Source organism: Serinus canaria, chromosome 5 (assembly GCF_022539315.1).
Source record: "Serinus canaria isolate serCan28SL12 chromosome 5, serCan2020, whole genome shotgun sequence".
In the NCBI taxonomy this organism is placed as follows: domain Eukaryota; kingdom Metazoa; phylum Chordata; class Aves; order Passeriformes; family Fringillidae; genus Serinus; species Serinus canaria.
The window spans coordinates 59,051,836-59,070,313 of record NC_066319.1 but is presented as its reverse complement, the minus strand read 5'-3'; the positions used below and the strand labels follow the sequence as shown (position 1 = coordinate 59,070,313).

At 50.2% G+C, this 18,478-nt stretch overlaps 1 protein-coding gene across 4 annotated transcripts in view; it reads left to right on the top strand.

The window, feature by feature from the left end:
- The first annotated feature begins 7,793 nt into the window (after positions 1–7,793).
- SAMD4A (sterile alpha motif domain containing 4A) overlaps positions 7,794–18,478 on the top strand; it is a 98,999-nt gene continuing 88,314 nt past the window's right edge. Inside the window, exons 1-2 of one of the 4 annotated variants that reach the window (XR_007777662.1) lie at positions 7,794–7,955; positions 8,216–8,800. Coding sequence is in view for 2 of the 4 variants with exons in the window: in XM_050974984.1 (XP_050830941.1) it covers positions 8,605–8,800 (196 nt within the window). In the remaining 2 variants the exon portion in view is untranslated. The remainder of the gene's footprint in view (positions 7,956–8,215; positions 8,801–18,478) is intronic. The other 3 variants (XM_050974984.1, XR_007777661.1, XM_050974983.1) reach the window with 3 other exon arrangements.

Below are 18,478 nucleotides of genomic sequence, written 5' to 3'. Positions count from 1 at the left end.
GCAGCCCCTGCAGAGGCTGTCCCTGGTGTCCTGTGTGTGTGTAGCTGATGTAATTAATGCCAGGGAAAGCTGAATTCCATCTGCTACAGCAGAAGTCCTCTGAAGTGAGCTGGTAGAAAGGCTTGGTGTTGCCTTGCTGGAATATGCTGGGCAGGAAAAAAGAGAAAATTGGATTAGGGGTTCATTTCTGGGTAACTTTGGTATTACCACCATTTCTGATGGCACACAAGGATGCAGGTGCAAACCTGAGCACAGCTATGAGGCCACAGCTGAGCACTAGAGAGCCCCAGGTTTTGCAGGGTCTGCCACAACAGCCCCCAATACCACAGAGGGGGCCAGAAAGTGTCCTGAACACTTCAGAGTCACTTGAGGCAGCTCTGCAAATTGTTTCTGTGTTGCTTTTACCCACTCTGTGTGAGCAATGTGTGTAGAGAGACAAGAGCTTGTAGTGCAGTGTGGATATAGCTGTAAAAAGGGCCTGACACGGGTTGGGTTCCATAAATTACTGGGAATGTGCAACACCAACATAAAGGCACCTTTGTGTGGGTGCTGCTGCAGCTGAGCTGGAGAGGTCCTGCCTTAATTACCCCATCTCATAATGGGAACGATTTAAAAGAGTAAAATACTATATGTAGACACAGTCTTAAGACTAAATGAATCCATCAGCAGAGTCTGATGTCCAAAGTGAGGAGACTTTGTGTTTCTCCCACAGAATTTTGGAGATCAGTGACATTATAAATTCATGCTGAGGTTACTGAGCCTTCATCAGGCTTGGGAAACCCAAAAAACTCCTTTTGTTCCTTCTCCCTGCACATGCAGTCCTCAGGCATGGAAAGGGCAACACTGGGATGTTTGTCACAGTTGTGACATGAGGATTTGCATTTCTGTCACACCTCTGGAAGTGTTCAAGGCCAGACTGGGTGGAACTTGGAGCAACCTGCTCATGTGGAAGATGTCCCTGCCCATGGCAGGGTTGGAATGAGTTGATTTTTAAGGTCTCTTCCAACCCAAACCATTCTGGGATTCTCTGATTTCCATTCTTTAGAAAATACCTGCATTACCTGGATCCTCCTGTGATTTGACTGAATCCCAGAACTGCTTCTGTGGGACCAGCAGTAATTATCAGGACAATTAGTTGTTACCTGTGTTTTCTGTCCTCAGTCTGCAGTGACCTTTTATCAGCAGACTTGTACTTAAAAAGCTTTTCTAGGTTTTTAATGCTTCCTCCAGCTTTTTGTCTTCATCAGCTGAGGGGTTTTGGCAGTTCCTAATAATTTTTCCTCTCCCATTGCATAGCCACTTCACATCTAATATTTCCTGGCAGGTTTCTCAGTAGTAGCTGCAGTCAGGGGACTGGTGAGAGGTCTAATGCATCACTTCTCTCTCTCCACATGCTGTTAATTCCAGTGTCTATCAGCTCCTCGTGAACAATACTTTGACAAGCAGGCTGGAAGAGAGGATTGCTAACTTGTGAATTATTTTGATAATTACCCTCTTCTTTTTTTCCCTGTAACTCTGCAGATGCTGTTGAGTTTGGAGGCAGAACAGAGTTCTACCAGGGGTTATCAGGCATCAGTCTCCTGCCAGCAGAGCTGTGAGATACAGATGTTGTGTCTTCCCTGCTCACGTGCAGCACAGACACCACATTTGGTTTGTTCACTCCAATTCCTGAGGGTCCTCAATTTTAAGGATTTTCCCTGTAGGGAAAGACTGCCAGTTTGAAAAGCACCAGCTTGGAGAAGCCTGGGGTGGGATCTTGCTGGCAGCAAGGTTGGGGATGATTATGGCAAGTGAGGAGCCCTGAGGAAGTCAGACATGGCATTGTCTCAGCTTGCCAGGGTAAGCAGAGCCCTGTGGGCAGCACATTCCATTGATCCAAGTAAGAGCAGGGCAGTGATTTATGGCACAGCACAGCTTGAAAAGCAGTGATTTTCACTCACCAGATGCTGTCATACATGAGACAGGGTTGGTGACCCAGCTGCTGCCTTTCTTCTCCCAGGTGCTCTGTACCAAACCCTGGCTGGAGTGGCTGCAATATCATCCAAACCCTCCTCTACTGAGACAGCTTGAATGACACAAGAATTTACCTATACATTTTGCTATAGGACCATATAGGAGTATTTGCCAAGAGCTGGTGAAGTCCCATTAAAGAATGACTACAACTTTCCCAGTCTTTCCATCTCTAAGTGTCTTCCCAGAGACACAAAAACGTGTGAATGAGTCTGCCAGCTCCAGTTTTCCCTTTTGGCACCAACTTCTTAATGAAAAAGTCTCCATCAAATTTCACAGCATTCAACACTCTGTCATTAGGAGGGCTTGGGTAAGATGCAGAACAGCCCTCAGAGGTCTCAGTGGATCATCTCCATTTACATCTATTCCAGCTGTGCCCACACATGCTTGTTAGTCCATGCAGCCCTAGATGGCACTTCCCTGGATTTTGCTGAAGTTGTTTGGAGCCAAGAGCAGGAGGATCAATGAGGGTTGTTTTCTTCTGTGTTTATTTTTCACATTTGGATCCCTTTCCATTCCAGCAAGTATGAGCATTGAGGCTTTCCTCCAGCCCAGCATCCTGGCTAATCTAAACCCTCACCCAGCCTGGAAACTCCTCCTCTCTCCTCTAACGATTTTCTTAAATTACCCTAATTTTGTCAGCTGCTCCATTATTAATAACTAACGAGGGAAACTGCCACAGTGTCAGTGCTGCTGACACGTGTCTCAGGCTGGAACCAGGCTTTCAAAGAGAGTTGCTTGAGAGGGGTGGTTAGGGAAGCAATTTCCTCGATGGTGCGTGCTAATGCACATATCCAAGGCTGCCTTGGAGCTGCTGGAGCCGGGGAGTCGAGCAGCTCCGTTGCACGGTGCCTCCTTGGGGATCAGTGTCTTGTTTCATCAGGGCCATCTGCTTGCAACACAGCCTCAGTCAGCTCCAAGTCCTATAACAAGCTGCTCTCAGTGCTGGCTGGAAATGGTTGGAAAAATCCAAGTGTTGTAGGTAAACATGAGGCTGGCTACGGGATACAGCCATGCAGGGAGTTATTGTGCTGGCAGGCATTTAGGGGTGTTGGTGTGCATGAAGAGGGGCCCAGAGCTACTCAGGGGTGCAGATCCATGCCAGGTGTGAGTGGAGCTGTTCTCCATGCCAGTGGCTGGAAAGGATGGAATGGGACATGTCACGTGTGCCCCACAATCCAGCACTGATAACCAGGCTGCCCTGAAGGCCAACACACACAGAGATCTCAGTCCTGCAAAGGCACATTCTGCAAATACTCACTTGCTGTTGATCAGATGTTGCAATGTTTATATTCAAGGGGTTGTTTGAAACTGGCAGAGCCCAGTGAAACTTACGGGAAATCCTTCACAATGCTTTTTGCATCCCCTTCTCCCTCAGCTTCTCTTCATCACCGTTCTGTTGGCATCTCCAGGCACGAGAGCAGCCTGTGATACATTTGCCAGGGGTGGTTTTTTGAGCACCATTAGTTAAGCTGATTTATTTTGTTGGCTCTGTGTCCCTGGGGTCCCTGTGAGCCAGCTCATCAAGCGTGCAGGGCAGAGCTGACACTGCTAGAGAGGCAATGTCCGTGCACTCCCAGCATTTCAGAGAGGACATGGCATCATCTCACAGCACCCCCTTGACAATGGCTGAACAAATACAATGTGAGCAGCCTTTCCATGCTAACCAGTATTTCCCAGTGTTCCTTTCCCCAGGTGTTTGCACCCAGATGCTGCCACTCCTCTTTCCCTTTCGGATCAGCTCAATTTAACCCTCACATTTAACCAGAGGGTTAAATGTGCTTTTCCTGCAGCCCTCATCCTCCAGCAGCCAGTGATCACTGCCTCCAGCATCAGAGGAGTCAGCCCGTGCTGCTTTCACCAGGATTTGGGCTGTGAAACACTTCATTTGCTACTAACAGGGCTTAAGAAGCAGTGGTTGTACATCCACACTGAGAGCTGATCCATGTGGAAGGTCATGTTAGGGCTGGAAGATGGTCTTTAAGGTCCTTTCCAACCCAAATTCTTCAAGGATTCTGTGATTTTTTAATATGTGCCTCATCCAGTTTGGAAATACAGACCCACATAGGTTTTATTGCTTACTTTTTATTTTTAACTTTATTCTCTTTCTTTTTGGTGTGAGTTTGCTTTAGAAGGGTGTTTTTTGCTGTGAATTTTACAGCTCCACTTCACTACCCAAGGTAAGAGAAATGCTGCCATTCCAATGGCCAATTCCCACACTGTGTTTAGGAACAAATGGAAGTGATGTTGTGTTTAATTATCTCAGCCTGCTTACCATGGTATTTTCACTAATATTTGGGTTTAATGAGCTAGGAAATCTGGGCCATTGTGTGCTGGTGGATACACTCATCCTTTCTTCAGCTAAATATGCTATCAGATAGCTTCCACAGAGATGAGCAACTGCTTCCTTTGAACTCGGGAATCGTCAGGATTCACTAATTTGCTTAGACCACCTGCTTGGCTGATATTACCACAGGCCTCTTGTTTTCCCTCTGAAATGGTAAACACAAATCTAAATGTTGCTGTACTGACCCTGGAGAAGAGAAGGCTGAGGGGAGACCTCATGGAGGGTGCAGCTTGGATCTCTGCTCTCAGTGGCAGTGACAGGGAATGGCTGGAGCTGTCAGGGCAGGTTTAGGTTGGATATCAGGAAAAGTTCTTCCCCCAGAGGGTGGTGGGGCACTGAACAGGCTTCCCAGGGAATGGTCACAGCCCCAAGGCTGCCAGAGCTCCAGGATCATTTGGACAACGCCCTCAGGCACAGGGTGGGATTGTTGGGGTGTCTGTTGATTGTTGGGGTGATTGTTGCAGGGCCAGGAGTTGCACTGGATGATCCCTGGGGGTCCCTTCCAGCTCAGGATATTCTGGGATTCCATGACCCACCCCAGCCCAGCATCTGCTCTGCCCCAGCCCACAACAACATGCACAGCCCCACTAACAGCCTCTGCTTCCTACCCAGGCACTTGCAGCCCTGCAGAAATGCTCCAGCTGGATCCCTATGGTCCTACAGGAATTACCACAGAAAAAAGAATTACCCTGCTTCTCCACTCAATCTACATTGTGTTTTGCATGGGGTGTCTTTGCTCCCAGGACACGTGGTCTGCACTTTGGATTCTCCATCTGCAGGGAAGAGAGGTGGCCACGGGGGTGTTGGTGAGTGCCCCCACTGCAGTCAGGGAAGGAGATTGCTCCCAGCCAGCTTGAGGATCCTTCCATCACACGGATCTGCACGGGCACCCGCCCTGCAGAGCACGGAATGCAGCAAGGAATTTCTTCCACGGGTCACAGATCTGTTTTTTAATTACCATAGAAACCTCCAAACATCAGGCGTGTGCTGTTACGTCAGGGTCTCACTTCTCCACAGCTGCCTCCTTGGGACACTCTGGGGAACAGGAACTGGGGGGTCCTAAATGGTGGGTGATTATTTTTGGGTTAATTAGTAAGCATGGACTTGGTGTCTCCTGGAGCACAGGATAGAAACCGTGGCTTTGGTCCTTTTACTCCTTTCCTCCACAGCTTGCTGGAGTGGGGGGACACCATTTCCCACCACCCTTCCCAGCCTCACCGCGGGATGCATTTGCTGCTTCAGCCCTAAATATCCTTCCCATCGCCGCTATTCCCACTTTAGACATGCAAAATGCAAAACCTGGGAGGCGTTCTTGGCACAGCCAGCTTGGCAATCCTTAAATTAGCGGGGTGTGAGCGTTCCCACCCGGAGCTCCCGGTGCCGCCGGAGCCTCGCTCCGCGCTCCCGCGCCAGACGCGCACCCGGCGCGGCAGATGGTGCATCCTCACGGCTCCACGGCCATCCCAGAGCACACCCCGACAGCAGGAGGGCTCTCAGCACTTAGGTGAGGGGAAAGGGGCTCCTTGGTGGAGCATTGATTGGGATGGAGCTGGAGGGTTAGGCAGATGGCCGGGGTTTGTTGGTAGGGAAGTCCTGTTTGTTTAATTAGTCACTAGATAGACTGAGAGCTAAAAGCAAACTCCAAGTGTGGTGAGATGGACCATTTGCACTTGATGTCCACCTGGTGATCCTCATCTCGTCATCCTGCACTGGGACTGATGCTTCAGCACAGGGCACCAGGTGTTGCTGGTGATTTTGGGTGGCCTTTGTTTCCCCACTGCTGTTTTCCTCCCAAAAGGGTCAGATTCAGACACGTGCTGCTTTAAAGGCAACCAAAGGATGCACAAACATGGAGTTTTCCTTTCTCTAGCCCCCACCAGAGCACACAGGCACCTGTAGGGGATGGATTTCTAAAGGGGCTCCAAGAGAGCTGAAGAGGGACTTGGGACAAGGGCCTGGAGTGACCGGACAAGGGGGAATGGGTTCCACTGTCCGAGGGCAGGGTCAGATGGGATATTGGGAAGGAATTCTTCCCTGGGAGGGAGGGGAGGCCCTGGCACAGGGTGCCCAGAGAAGCTGGGGCTGCCCCTGGATCCCTGGAAGTGTCCAAGGCCAGGTTGGATGGGGTTTGGATCATCCTGGGATGGTGGAAGGTGTCCCTGCCCATGGTAGGTGTTTGGAATGAAATGAGCTTTAAGATCTGTGATTCTGTGGCTCACTGGTGGAGGGGTTCAGCCCCCCCATTTGCCATGATGCCATCATGTCTCCCTCCCAGACCATGTCCTGACTACCTGGGCATGTCTCTCAACTCTGAGCTTCCCTGTCTTCAAAGTGATGAGGAACAGGAGATGCTGCAAAGGTAGAATCCTGGAATCATAGAATTGTAAAGGTTGGAAAAGCCCTCTAAGATCATTGAGCCCAACCATTCCCCCAGCACTGCCAAGGCCACCACTGACCCCTGTCCCCAAGTGCCACATCCACACAACTTTTAAATCCCTCCAGGGATGGGGACTCCATCACTGTCCTGGGCAGAGGTACCAGTGTCACTGGTTCCTGAGCATGGATCAGGTATTTTGGGGACTCCTAAAGGGGCTCTGAGAGAGCTGGAGACACACTTTGGACAACAGCCTGGAGTGACAAGACAAGAAGAAATGGCTTAAAACTGACAGATACTCCCACAAATGAAAAGCCCACAGATAAAAGCACTTTACACCTTTATTTTTGCTTTATAAAATGTTTGATTATGTTCAGTATTTGATGCCTTCTTGCAAACACTTATGCTTAGGGTTTTTTCTCCCCCATTTCCGTTCTTGTATATACCTGTATCACTCACCCCTTGAAATGGGATGGAAATAAATTAAAAAAAAAAAAAGGAAAAAAAGAAAAGAAATAAATGAGAAATGGGAAAGGGAAATAAAATCTGCACAGGAAATGATAACCCAAACACAAATCCTGTCCCTGCACACTTGGCGCTTGACAGGGTTAAATCCATGTATATTTAACACGTATATCTAATATGCAAAACTACGGAAAAAAAAAAAAAGTTTTAAAAATGACCATTAGGGGACGAGGCCACATTTACCAGAGCCCAAAGCGGCGCTTTTTCCCCCCAAAACATCCCCCGCTGCCATTACCCCGCAGCCCACTAGAGGGTGGTTTCCTCCAGCGGGAGCTCCGCGGACCGGCAGCGACGCGGGGAGGGGATCCGGACTGTGTTTGCCAGCATTCCCCGGGCAGGAGGAGCGCCCAAAATTCCCGGGGGGAGTGGCAGAGAGGAGGGGGGGACAGAGGGGACACACGGGGGACGCGCGTCCCCCTCGGGCTCCCCCCTCCGGCGCGCGGCTCGGCCCCGCCCACCCTCCGATGACGTCACCCGTATGCAAATGAGCGACATGGGAGAGCGGGGGCCCGGCGCGCGGCCGGGCTCAGTCTCGCGCCGCGGAGCGCGCGCTCGCCCCCCCCCCTTCCCCTTTCCCTTTTCCCTTTTCCCGCCTCCTTCCCTCATTTCCCCCCCCTTCATCCCATGGACATGGCACGGCCACCTTAAAGCGCCGCGCCGCCCCCTCCTCCCCCGATCGCCGGGGCCGCTATGAGTCAGGTGAGTGTGTTTTTATACGGAGTGTGTGTGCGGGGGAGAACTTTTGGGGGGGGAGACTGTACTGCAGTTGTGGGGGGATTGTGCTGGGTGCTCCCCCCATCCCAAATGGCGGTGCTGGATGTGGGGGGATCGCGGTGACGGGGGGGGAATGCGCGGTGGGTGAGGAGTGGGAGGAAGGCAGCGGGTGACTGCGAGCCTTCCTCTCCATCCTCCTCGTCCTCCTGCAGCCCCCCTGACGCCCCCTCCTCTCTCTGTTCCAGGTGTGAAGCCCCCGCCGGGAGGAGGTCGTTCCCCTCTCTGGCTGCAGCCCTGACGCTGGGATTTTCCTTTTTTTGGCTTTTTTTTTTTTTTTTTTTTCCGGCCCCACCACCTCCCTCCTTCCCTCCCTCGCTCCCTCCCTCCAGGAATCCAGCGCTGCACCGAAGCCAGAAGAGAGGGAGCAAAACCCAGCCCAGGCCGAGAGCTGCGTCCAGAAACCAAACCCGCCCTTCGCGTCGCAAAGGAGGAATTTTTTTTTTAATCATTATTATTATTATTATTTTTATTTTTAATACCCCTGACCCGAGCACGGTGGCGGCAGCGGCGCCGGGGCAGGGAGGCTGTCCCGGTTATTTATTCTCTCCCCGCAGAGCTGTCCCTCCGGCTCACCATGATGTTCCGAGACCAGGTTGGCGTGCTGGCCGGGTGGTTCAAGGGCTGGAACGAGTGCGAGCAGACTGTTGCGCTGCTCTCCCTGCTCAAACGCGTCAGCCGGACCCAGGCTCGCTTCCTCCAGCTCTGCCTCGAGCATTCCCTGGCAGACTGCACCGAGCTCCACATCCTCGAAGGGGAGGCCAACAATCCCGGTGAGTGCTGGCGTTTGCTGCGAGCCTTCTCGGGCGGTGCTCTAATGCCGTCGAAATTAAAAAAAAAAATGCACCCGACAAACGGGTGCGGTTTGGGAGCCGGGGGGCTCCTCCAACTCGGTTGCGGGAACGGCTTCTCTGCTCGCGTTTTATTTTCCAAACGGGGTTTGGCTTATTTCAGTTTGGTTTTTCACAGCAAACTACTCCGCTCCATGGCGTGGTGTAACTACGGTAGCATGAATGATTGGTGGTTTTTTTTTTTCCTTTCCCCCCCGTGCCCCCCCCCTTCCTCCTTCCATGCAGTTTCCTGTGAAATAAGTAAGTCAGGTCACGTAGAGTCTGGATTTTCTAGGCTTCTTTTGGGCAACGTGGCTTGCTTTGCTCTCTGCAACATGCAGAAGCAGCCCATCGCTACCTCAGACGAACTGTTATTGTATAAAGGTCTGAGCAACTGGGTTATCCTATTTTTTTATTTTTTTTCCTGTTAAATGTGGCAATTCCTATTTCATCATTCAGATCCTGTTTGGACGCATTTTTTTCCTGCGGCTCTGAATACCCCCTTGTGTTTCAGCAGAGCTCTGAGAAAATATGAGTGGACTGTTTCATGTTACTGAGCGTGCAGGGTGCAGGACAGCAAATGTGCGTGGCTACCGAAAGTGTATTTTTCCTCTATTTATTTGCCATTACAAGTTGCTCAACTACCTCCAAAGTAAATGGGAGTTGGAGCAGGATGGGAATGGCACTGTGTGAATTGTGCCGTGTGTTCCCGTATTTATTTATGGGGGGTGTGTTACAGATGTGTGTATTCCTAAGTGTGGATGTACACAGGGATGCAAGTTGCTTAAAGTATAGAGTTTTTGTGACACAGAGGGTCAGCAGGGAAGGCAAATGTCATTTAGCTGCGCAGTTCTGTTTCTCCAAAACCTCTCAAAAAAAAAAAAAAAAAAATCCCAAACCAAAAAAATCCCGCAACCCATAAAAAGCAAAGCAAACCCCCCATTCCTAAGCACCAAAATCGCAGGGGGCTGGAAGCCCTTGGGTGTTGGGCTGTGCGTGGCAGAGCAGTGCCGGGGAGCGGCCGGCTGCGTTCCGTGATGGATGGAAATCCTGCGGCCGGATCCCGAACAGAGCCCCCGGTGTGGACGGGGCGGGAGGAATGCAGGGTCCTTCTCCAGCTGTTCCCTATTAAAGCACCGAGCCGGCAGGATTTGGCAGCTGCCTGTGCTGCCATTTGATGACAAGGTCCAGCGCAGCGCCGTGCTCCACCGAGGACGGATTTAAGTCCTTCTGCAGGAAACCGAGCCCGGAGCTGCTCCGGCGCAGAGGGATCGGGGCTGGCTACGGGGGAGCGAGGCTGGAATTGGCCGTTCCCTTATATAGCTCGCAGGAATGAGAGGGAGGAATGCTGCTGAGTGCGTCTGGGCGCAATACTGCTGCTTTTATAAACAGCTGAAGGGATGAACCTCATCCATCCCTTTGGGTGGGGAGGCCCCGGGGGGGCCGGGAGGGAACACATTCTCCAAACTCGGCTGCTGCTGGATAAATCTGCAGCTTCCAGTGCCAGCCTCAGCGCAGCTTTGCTGTGATTCCCTCTGCGAGTTGGTGTGAGCTATATATTTTTAATTTTAATTTTTTTATCAGCATCTCAGCTTTTCATTCTGGCTGTGGGTTTGGCAGTAGCCGTGTCCCCTCGCTCGGCCAGGGAATTGGAGGGGTTTGATTTGCCTCCTGCCATCAGGAAAGGCTAATTGTGAAGGAAAACAGGGCTCTGAAGTGGTCCTGGACACAGAGTCACGTAGGGCCGCCTGTGTGGTGGCATTTTCTCAGTGTAAGCCTGGGTGCAGACCAGGGTTGGGCCCTTCCCATCTCCACTCGTGCGAGCAATCCCTGCTTGCCCCTGTAATCCCGTTGACCTTGCTTGGCGCGAGGATTTCTCCTGCGTGCAGGGCTTGGCACCCAGCCTCCTGCCTGGCCCTTGCTGCGTTGGTGGAGCTGCCTGAGCTCTCCCTGGCCTGCCTTCCAAAAATGATCTCTTCCTCCAGGGCATTCACAGGTCTGATGCCAAAACCTGGATCTGTTGAGTTCCTCTTTCTCACGGAGCATCCCCTCTATATGGCTTTCCCATGGGATGGACGTATCCATGCATCCTGCAGAGCAGGACATGTACTCTTCCAGGCAATCCTGTTGCAGTGCAGGGAAGGTTAGCTGAGATTTGTAACCAGGCTCCGTTAGGAAATACCTTTTAGTCTCCTGTGTTAGTGCTGCTTTCCTAAAACCACCTGTATTCCTTAAATCACTCCTGTTCCACGCCTGTTTGGCAGTCTGGCACTTGTCACTTCCCTGGCAATGGAATCACACCAAGTCCTGAACAGCAGCATCGTCATCAAACCTTGCATTACTCGTTACTCTTCGAATCCTGGTGTTTGCATTACTGATTTGGGCTCAGTTCTTTCCCGGGCTGGGGCCTGAGGTGGCTCCTGGTACATTTTCCTGGTGTTTGCTGACTTGGAAATAGTGGCTCCCTGCCTGTAGGTGTCCCATTGGTATCCCTGGTGGGAGCTGTAGGGCAGGGGATATTCCCTTCCATGAAATCCACTGTCTGGGAAGGGGTGTCACCAGCTTAATGTAACTGCTGGGCTAATGTCTTGGAGCAGGTGTTGGAATTACACTGGGCCTTGTGAGAATTGAGTTGTTTTGTAAGTGCAGGATGTGTTGGTTGTCCCAACCCTTTGGGGAGGTGGGAAAACTGGAATGTTACTCCTAGGTGTGATGCTCCTTAGGAAGAGGTGGCAGCCCTTCTGTGGTCCGTGGTGGATGGGCACCATCCTTGGAAATGTTATCACCAAGAGCAGAAATCAGGAGGGTCCCAAAGGGAGACCAGAGCTCAGAGATCCCCTCTCACTGGTGGTGCTTGGCTCAGAGCCTTCAGGTGTGTGCACCAGGCCTGGAGGAAAACCCATTTCAGCAAAGGTGTCCAGGTTGTTTCTTGCCTGGTAGACTCAAGATGAGAGGTCTGATGAATGGCAACTGTGATGGGAAAACTCAAGGAAGAACATTTTTAAACTGGTTAATTGCCACAGAGAAGCAAGTATATTTAGTTTGGAGGACTTCTATCTTGGTGGGATTTTTTTTCCCAAGTGTGAGGGTATTTTCATAATGACAGCCAAGCTGTCCTCATCAGTACTGCAAACCCCACGTGGCTCTGCTGTGTACAGCTGTGTATGACCCTCAGGAAGCCCTGAGGATCCTCCTGATTCCATGGTTCCCTGTCTAAGCCTGGAGGGGTGGATATAACCTTGTTGCCAACCTCAGATGTCTTGCAGGAATCTGCATTGGTGTCTGGGCGCACACGGAGGTGTGGGGGCTGCAAGACCACCTGCAATCCATTGCTTGCTTATAAAGGGAAAATAGGAGTGGGAAGCAAACGTGGAAGGACATCTATAGATTCTTCATTAGGTGAAATGTACAGCTTGGGACTGTCCTACACAGTGGCTTCACTGAGCTTTAATGGTTTAAACTGGTGAGGAGTGTGGGTTGTTGTTAATTCAACTGGAGTGTGAGTGGCTTGGTCTGCTGAGAAGGAGGAGAAAATGGAAACCATATTATCTGTGCACAGAAATAGAAGTTTCAGGTATTGCACAGCACTATTTAAAAGCCTGCTATAACTTCCTTCCTTCCTTCCAGCCTGGCCTTGCTGGGCAGCTTCAGTCCCAGCTGCTCGGAGCTGTCAGGATGCAGCAACCTCCTCTAAGCTTCCAGGAAAGGTCAGGCAGGAGTGGGGTGGGAATGGGCCCTGTGCTCCTCCTGGGGCACCCAGGGATGCTGGGTATGGCTGCTCTGTGGGCTGCAGACCCAGTGAGGAGATGTGGGGGCTGTGTCCATGGAACATGGTCTGCAGGCTTGGAGCATTGAGTGCAGAATCTGCTTTCATCCACTCCAGCATCCCTCTGCAGTTTGTTCCCAAAGCAGTCCCAACATCCCATCACACCAGCCCTGGCTTCCTCATTCCTGCAAGATTGACACAAGTGCCCAAAGACTCCTGTAGGTGTTCCAGGTGTCCAAACAGCCACGTGCACTGGTGGAAGCAGTGACAGCTTTAAGCTCTTGGCCTTAAAGGACAACAAGCTTTCTTTGGCCTATGCACAAGACATTATCTGCTCCATGTGTTAGGGCCAAAATCTTCATTTCAGCAGGCTGTCAGGTATCACAAGGGGAGCATCAGGATGACCTAGATTCCTCATCCTGGGAAGGACTGGCCAAAGGAAGAGACAAGGGTTACAGGGAGCTGTAATGTCTTTTAATAGACCAAGTGATGCAGCTGGAAAAAATGGCCAGGCATGAAGGTGCACCAGCTCAAAGGAGGGCTTGTGTGCTTGTGGGTTTTTTTCCCAACTGTACCAGCTGGTCTATTAAAAGGTATTACATATTCCTGCAGACCTTGCTGCTTATATCCTTAGCTCCCTGTGACTCCAGCCCTGCATCTGTTGCTGCCACCCCAGCCACAAACAGTCTCCCATCAGGAAGCTGCTACCCCTGCACTGTGCAAATTCTGTAGTTCATCCTCAGTGACCCCCACTGATGGCAAATCATCCAGTGCCCAGTTGGAGGGTGTTTCCCATTAAAAAAAAAAAAAAAAATTCTTGGCTTGCAGTTGCATTGCAATGCTGAGCTCTGGCTTAAATGTCCTTGGGCTGTGTGAGGGCATTGCTGGGCTGTCACACAGTGGGACTGGAGGAGCTCAGGAGGAGGATGGGGGGGGGAGCTTAGCCTGTGCTTCCTGGATGTGATGGGGAATTCTAAGTGCAGGGCTGGACATTGGCATTGTGTGGTCATTCCACACACTTGTCTATGCCTGGAGAGGCGTGTGAGCAGCCCTGCTGGCTCTGCTCATTAAAAATTAGGAGCTGGGACTCCTAAATGGAGAGATCACAGAGGGGAGTCAAAGAAGGGTTGGAAGGGACCTGAAAGATCATCTTGGTGAAACCCCTCAGACAGGGACAGCTTCCACCAGACCAGGCTGCTCAGAGTTCCATCCAGCCTGGCCTTGAACACTCCCAGGGATGGGACAGCCCCATCTTCTCTGGGTGACCTGGCCAAGCCTCAGATCTGCTGAGCTGACACTTGCTTTTAACCTGCCTGCAGGTGCTTGACCTGCTGCCACACATCTTTTCCGGGTTTTGTTGGCAAACTTGAGTGCTAAAAGCTATCAGTGCTGGGATTTTGGGAAATACCAAGGGTAGGGGTACAGAAGTACAGAGTGCTGTTAGCCAGGGGCTTTGAGCCAGGCTACACACCCAGTGTTCTCTTGTGATTCAAAGCTATTTTTATTTTTAGGGATGCTTTCCAGAGTGGCTGTGGGAAGCATTGCAGGCTGCAGGAAGGTCTGTGGTGTGGCATTACAAAGGTTCCCCTTTGCTGTCCCCCTCACCCTGTGCTGGGACCTACAGGAGACCCTTCTGGGTTTGCACTTTGCTCTTCTGTATTTTGTTCTATTTGTTTAAAACCTCCCTCCCCTGTCGTTCCTGGCATGTGTCCCTTGCAGTAAGAGGAGTAAGGAGATACTCCTGTGCCTGCTCCCAGAATTTTGCCAGCATGAATGACAAAGTCTCCTCCACTGGCAGAGCTAATGAGGGCCAGGTATTCTGGAGGGAGGGTGACAGAGCTTGCCAGGGTGATAATTTTTAGGCAGTAATGCTTGAAATGGGAAGGAAAAAGTTAACTAATGGTAACAGCCTGTTTTGCTGCCTGGAGCACGGTGTGGTGCAAGAGGGTTGCTCATGGGTGGCCTGCTTTTCCCAGAGACCTTTCCATACTTTGCAGTGTCCTTTTAACCATTTTCTCAGGTAGTTCAGGGAGGGGCCTGATGCCAGGGTTAATTTCTTCACTGACTTCATTTGGGAAGAGTCCCACTGTTGAAGTGCATGTGAAAGAGGCAGGGAAGCATTTCCTGCATCATCAGGGACCTGAGCTGGAATTCTCTGCCCGGACCAGCTTGTTTCTTGATTCCTTCTATGTACATATCTTGTGTTTGTGCTTGGAAAAGCAGCAGAGCTGGAGTTCTTTTTCTCCTACCAGAGTGGGTGCAGGGAGGATGTTGGTGAAGGAGAGGAAGCACACAGAGCATCACTATCAGGATATAGATTGATGGGAGAGGTCGAGGACAGCTTTAGATCAAGAGCTGAATAGGAACCAGCTGTAGAGCCATCAATTAAAATAATCTAGTTTGTGAATACACTTATCTGCAAACGAGATTAAATGGATGAGTGGGGAAAGCGCTCTGCTCGCAGCTCACACTGCTGCTGCTGCATGATCCTCTGCACATTGCATCTTTTGGAGTGTTAGACCTCAAAATCTGAGCAAAGCTGCATGTCTATATCACCAATTATATATTTGCAATTAGGCCAGTTGATTTTAAAGCAGTTGATGCTCCAGTCAGCTGAATTTTCCCACAGAGTTCCCCTGAAGCAGTTGAAGGTTGTGGATCACGGTGGAAATTCCCATCTCCCTACAATTTCTCAAGCTTTGCCCTTTCTTTTTCTCATGCTCCATCAAAAAAGACCACCTTGGTTTCATTTGTGGCCTGTGAAAGCCACTTCTCTCTGAGCTGGGAGTTATGTTTGCAATCAGTGTAACTGAAATAGTAATTAGTGTGAGCTCCAGCTTTATTTTGGGATGCATCCATCAGTGCTTCAGCGCTCCAGTGTCGAGCTGGTGTCTAGTGTTACCACAGGTAACTGCTGGGGGAAAGGGCACCCCTGGCCCTGCCACTGCCCCCCAGCCCTGGGTTGGGCTCATCAGAGAGGGGACAAGCTGCTGTATTGCAGTGCTGTGTTTTGGGGCTCCCACCTGATGGCCCCAGTTTCCTCCTCACTCTTTGCAGGAGTGCAGGAGCCCACACAAGCACAGGTCGTTGTGTTTGAAGCCCTTTTTGCCTGCAGAAAGGCCCCAAGGGTGGTGGGATGAGCCCTCACGTGAACTGTGTGTGTGTGCAAATCTGCCTCTGAGTGTGCAGGTGCCCTTTGTATTTCCTATTTTCACCAAACAAACAAGACCATTACTATTTTACTAACTCCTGCTTACGTAAGAGCTGCTGAGGGATCTAAAAAGAGGCTGCAGGTCTGATGCAAGGGATCCCCAGGCTTGCATGTTCATCCCTTTTCCCTTCAAAAATGGTGTGTATATCTTTCCAGTGCTCTGGTCCTAGGAAGAGACACAGAGATTTGCAGAAGTCATCATGGAGTGCGAGTTGGGCAATGGCAAACAGCCAAGGCAGTGGCTTTCCATCTTGGCCCAGTAATTACAAATAAAGTTGAGGTTGGAGTGAGCAGATCCGTTCCCAGCTTCCTCTTCCGCAGCAGATGCATTAAGTGGAAGGGCAGGATCTCATCAAAACAGGCTGGGATTCTCTGGTGGAGAAGGTGTTGTTGGCTGTTCTCTGGGAGGGGTTTTGTGGGCAGAGGGAGTTGTGTTTCTGGCACTGGGGGATTGCAAGCTGGATTTTCCCTGATGGAGCAGACCATGGGATGGTCTCATCCATAGCAGGACAGCCCTGAAACTTGGTTTGCTCTGGTTTTAGGTGCTGAGTAGAAAATGAGCCTGGTCAGGGTGACTGGGCCAGCTGCAGAGACAGAAACCCAGTGTCACAGAATTCACAGAATCACTGGGTTGGAAGAGACTTTAAATAGATCATCGAGTCCAGCCCAGCCCCAGCACCTCAACTCAACCCTGGCACCCAGTGCCACATCCAGACTTTGTTAAATACAGCCAGGGATGGGGACTCCACCACCTTCCTGGGCAGAACATTCCAGAACTTTATCACTCTTTCTAGAAAAAGCTTTTTCCTGATATCTAATCTGTATTTCCCTTGATGCAGCTGGAGACAGTACTTTATTTTGTACCTGGCAGGAGCTGGCTGTGTTTGGAAGTGCATGGGCTTCTCCTGGCTCTCCATGCAGGAGGCAAGCACACCTGGCTAAAGCAGGAGGAGCTGTAGGTGAAGGTTTTTCCAGCACAGGCTCATCCATCACACCCCTTTCACAGTAAGGAGTTTTACTGATGTGTTTTTACACAGTGACTCCAGGGCCTGGCTCTATCAGGGCTTTTGGTGAAGGTGTCTGAATTTCAGCCTGGTTTCTCTGATGTGCTCTGTGCAGGTGTGTGCTGCAGCACCTCAGCTGAGGCTTCCTGGGCTCAGCACTCCTGTCTGGAGCTTGCTGGGGATGCCTGTAGAGTTCTGCTCTCTGAGTTGAACCCAGGGTGTAAATCATGAATTTCTCTACCATTAACCCTGGTTGCTGCCCTTGGCAGACTTCTCAGGGTGTTTGCAGTGCTTGAGCTGCAGTGCAAACACTTTCTTGTATTCTGTCTGAATAATCCACAGGGCAGAGAAAGGTGCTACCACAAATTCAGGGTCATTTTATGTTGTGGGCAAGGGACTGTCCAAGGCGGAAAACACAGATGGATGATACTGTGATAGCTCTGTTGCACAAGGACTGAGCCAGTTCCTGCCTCAACCCCTGCAAGCCTTCCCTGTTACTTGCAGGAGCTGGATGTGGCCCAGCTTGTTGAGCTATCATGCCTGGAGATGTTATTTTACTTAAAATAATGTTAATATTGTGACTGTCCTCTGCAGGATTCAGCAGCTCTGCTCCACTCTTTGCTCTCAACCAAGGCTGCCCTGCTTTAGAAGCATGGGGTGCTTCAAAAAGCTTCTCTTCTGTTACTGATCCTCACAAATAATTAATTCCAGATTGCCTTTTTTTTTTTTTTTTAAATACAACTTGTTTCAGGCAAGCCACAAACCTGCCTTTCTTTTAACCAGTTAGTTCTCCTGCTCCTTGGCTGTGCTGTTGCCTGGTGGGGAATGGGCATGTGCTGTGTTTGGAGTTTTAATTGTTGCTACAAGAAGAAATTGAGTGGGTGGATAAAACAGGGTTTAACCTGGTTTAGCCTGGAGCATCTTGAAACCCACTTTCCATGCTGCTTGCTGCATTTCATTTTTTTTTTTTTTTTTTTTTTCCCTGTGGTTTTAACCCTGAACATCACAGATCATTTCTTCTTGTCATTGGGTTTTTCCTGTTGTCCCCTTTTCTCTGTCCCCCATCAGCAATGGGAATTGAAGAAGGAAGAAATTGGGGAGAGAAATGTGGAGGGAAAACCCCACAACTTTTATTGTGGTGAAATTTGGCTGGTCTGACATTTACAGGCAGAACATGTGTGTTTCTGCAGCAGCTGCAGTCTGTGTCCATACATTTTCCTGCCTTTCAGTTTTCCTGTTGGGATATTCCTCTTGTTGCTCATGCAGAAAGCATCAATGTGATTTTTCTACCTTTTTTCTGGCTGTTCCCCAGCGTGCTCAAGTTGCCACAGGGTCAGCTTGGTTCTGGGTAGGGTTTTTCTAAAATCTTACAGTTGCAAAGAAGTGGATTATTAAAAAAAATACAAAGTCCCCTGGCTGTTTCCCTCCAGATAATGCAAACATAGATGAAATGTTGAGTTATAACTACCTGAGTGACCTTTTAAGATAAGAATTGTTATTGACTGGTGGTATTATGTTAAACTGATAAGAATTCTTTTTAGAAGAGGAGGGAAAAAAGCCCAACAAACCCTTCAGTAACCATAACAACTTACTCTGCAGTGCAGGGACAGCACACAGCTCCTTCCTGACACTGCTGCTGG